The sequence below is a fragment of the Antrostomus carolinensis genome, unplaced genomic scaffold, assembly GCF_000700745.2.
Source record: "Antrostomus carolinensis isolate BGI_N321 unplaced genomic scaffold, ASM70074v2 scaffold8334, whole genome shotgun sequence".
Classification (NCBI taxonomy): Eukaryota; Metazoa; Chordata; class Aves; order Caprimulgiformes; family Caprimulgidae; genus Antrostomus; species Antrostomus carolinensis.
In genome coordinates, this window is record NW_010310107.1 from 215 (window position 1) to 2,911 (window position 2,697).

At 50.2% G+C, this 2,697-nt stretch overlaps 1 protein-coding gene across 1 annotated transcript in view; it reads right to left on the bottom strand.

Moving 5' to 3' along the window:
* Positions 1–289: 289 nt before the first annotated feature.
* LOC104523650 (microtubule-actin cross-linking factor 1-like) overlaps positions 290–2,697 on the bottom strand; it is a gene marked incomplete at both ends in the record, with an annotated part of 4,563 nt that continues 2,155 nt past the window's right edge. The window contains 5 exons of the mRNA XM_029084576.1: positions 290–364; positions 631–785; positions 929–1,091; positions 2,116–2,130; positions 2,489–2,652. Coding sequence (XP_028940409.1) covers positions 290–364; positions 631–785; positions 929–1,091; positions 2,116–2,130; positions 2,489–2,652 — 572 coding nt within the window. The remainder of the gene's footprint in view (positions 365–630; positions 786–928; positions 1,092–2,115; positions 2,131–2,488; positions 2,653–2,697) is intronic.

The following is a 2,697-nucleotide window of genomic DNA, read 5'->3' on the forward strand; positions in this document are numbered from 1 at the left end:
GAGGGGGGCGTTCCGGGGCGCGGGCGAGCCAGCAGCCCCAGAACAGGGACACTTTTATGTTCTCCTGATTCGGGGAACGCCCTGGGGCTGAGGACGGCGCTGGGCAAACACGGCTCAGCCACCTCTGCCAGGAGCCGGTGTGTCAGAGGACAAGGTCACCATCTCACCTCGGCTTGCCCAGGGGTGTCCCCTGCGCCAGGCTGGGCACCCTGTCGGTGATCCCTGGCTGGTGGGACGGGGGGAGCAGGGTTTGTGTCACCAGGGCAGGGTTCAGTCCCCTCTGCCTTACCCGGTATTTGTTCTCGCCGATCTGTTCCACTTGAAATCTCTTGGCACACTTGCACTGGGCCACTTGCCTGGTGACCTGCCAACACCAACAAGAGAAGTAAGGGATCAGGATTTTGTGAGTCTCCCCCAAATACAAGGCGCTGCTTGGATAACACACATCCCTGAGCAGCTTTTCCTTCAAAAACACGGTAGGTACTGGTGGTACCAGCCAATTATTTTAGCTCAGCACCACCAAATTTTATTTTATTTTATTTTTTTTAAATCTTCTTTTTGTCTTCCCCACTGCCAACCCGCAGGCTGAACCATCCCCACCCCAAGCACCCATCTCCTTTGGTGCTTTACCTCATCTTCAATCTTGTCAGCATCAGTGGTGGGGCGGTAGGCATCCTTGTTGGGATGGAGAGCAGCCACAAACTCGTAGTAATCGATGTAACCGTCACCATCACGGTCAAAGATGTCGGCCACCGCGGTCATCTCCAACTTGGTGGTGGGGAATTCTGGTAGGAGAGAGAAATGAGCAACTGATGACCTCACTCATCAGAGCCAGGGATGTCAGAGCACTGTTTGCATCTCAGTCCTGGGGCAAGGACAACCTCTCATCACATCGAGGTGGCCGTTTTCTGAGCAGACAGGGACTTACTGGAGGCCAAGATGCCATCGATAAACTCCTGCCGGGTGATTTTCCCGTCTTGATCCTTGTCGATGCGCCGGAAGAAGTCCATGACGCGGGATTTCTTGTGGTTCATCCAGCGCATATACTTCTTCCTCCAGACATCAAAGTCAAAGTTTGCAAATTCCTTCAACTGGAAGGAAACCAGTGAGAGTCAGCAGGGAAAACCCCAAAGCAGCAGCACCCCCAGCTCTACAGCACCCTAAAAAACCATGGGTGAGCCTGTGCCCGAGCTCCCATTGTTAACACTCATCGCCCACCCCACCGGGAAGGTTAATCTGGGTTTATCCAGACAACTCTTGTTAACGAGGAAACTGCTCAAATGGACTTTCAGGAACAGAAGGACACACAGCGTAGCCGACAGCCGCACGTGGACCGGGCGTCACGGAACCATGGACACAGGATGCAGCATCCCCCACGGTGGCATACGGACACAGAGGCAGAGATCAGCTACTGGCACACAGACACACACACTCTAGGAACACCCATTGCTGGCATCATTTTGGGCTCGCATCTCCCCTCTCCCTTTCTGTCTAAGCAGCTGAGAAGGGATTTCTTGCTCATTTTCCAGCTAAACCAGCAGCTGGGGCACATCTCAGCTCTGCAAACCCTGGCACCACGGCTCTGCCATCAGCCTCTGATGAGCCACTCGCCCTCCAATTAAGGGCAGTTAATGACAGAACAAGGGGAAATGGGTTTAAGCTGAAAGAGGGGTGGTTTAGATTAGATATTAGGAAGAAGTTCTTCACTGTAAGGGTGGTCAGACACTGGAACAGGTTGTCCAAAGAAGTTGTAGATGCCCCCTCCCTGGAAGTGTTTAAAGCCAGGTTGGATGAGGCTTTGAGCAACCTGGTCTAGTGGAAGGTGTCCCTGCTGCTGGCAGGGGGGTTGGGACTGGATGAGCTTTAAAGTCCCTTCCAATCCAAACCATTCTATGATTTCAACTAACACCCTTTTTACCCCACTCCCAAAAAGGACCCCCACAATCCCACCAGCTAAAGGAGCAAGGTAATGCGACAATTTTTAGCACATTTTTTTTTTTCCTCTAAACATTTTTTGGAGTTAAAAGCAACAAAGAAAAAAAACCAAAACATTAATACGTATAAACTGAACTGACCTACAGCAAAAGCAACAAAAAACAAAAAAACACCACTCACTTCTGGGCATAGCTGCTTTGTTAAGCATAAATAAAAACAAAAATGACATTAGATGTTTGGAAAAAGATATTGACAGTAATTGTTAAACTAATTACTAGGAGTAAAGCAGGCCTGGCTGTGATACCTCTACAGATACCGACTGCAGGGGCGCAAAGCAGTTCATTAACGTGCTGTTAATTACAGAAGGCAGTTTTCAGCCTTAATATTTTAGGAGTTTATTTTTTTTCTCCTCATTCTTTTGGCATTTTCAGAGAGGCAGCAGTAACTGTGTGTGAGAACTGAGCAATTCAAAAAGCACGACTAATTTAAAATGCTTCTCTCACCCTCCCCAGCACCGCTTTCCCCCCTGCCCAGAGCAGCTCTGCCCAGTTACCTCCTCCAGTCTGTCCAGGGCATCGTTGAGCTTCCGCTGCCGCTCCAACCCCAGCAGCCAGACCTGCTGCCAGCGGGCTGAGAGCTGGTTAATCCGTGGGTTCTTTGTTTCTGACTGGGAGATAATGGGCATGCTGGGAGGAGCAGCCTGATTCAAAGATTTTCCTGGATATAAAAAAAGGAGAAAAGGAATTGGTTGAGGTGGTGTTG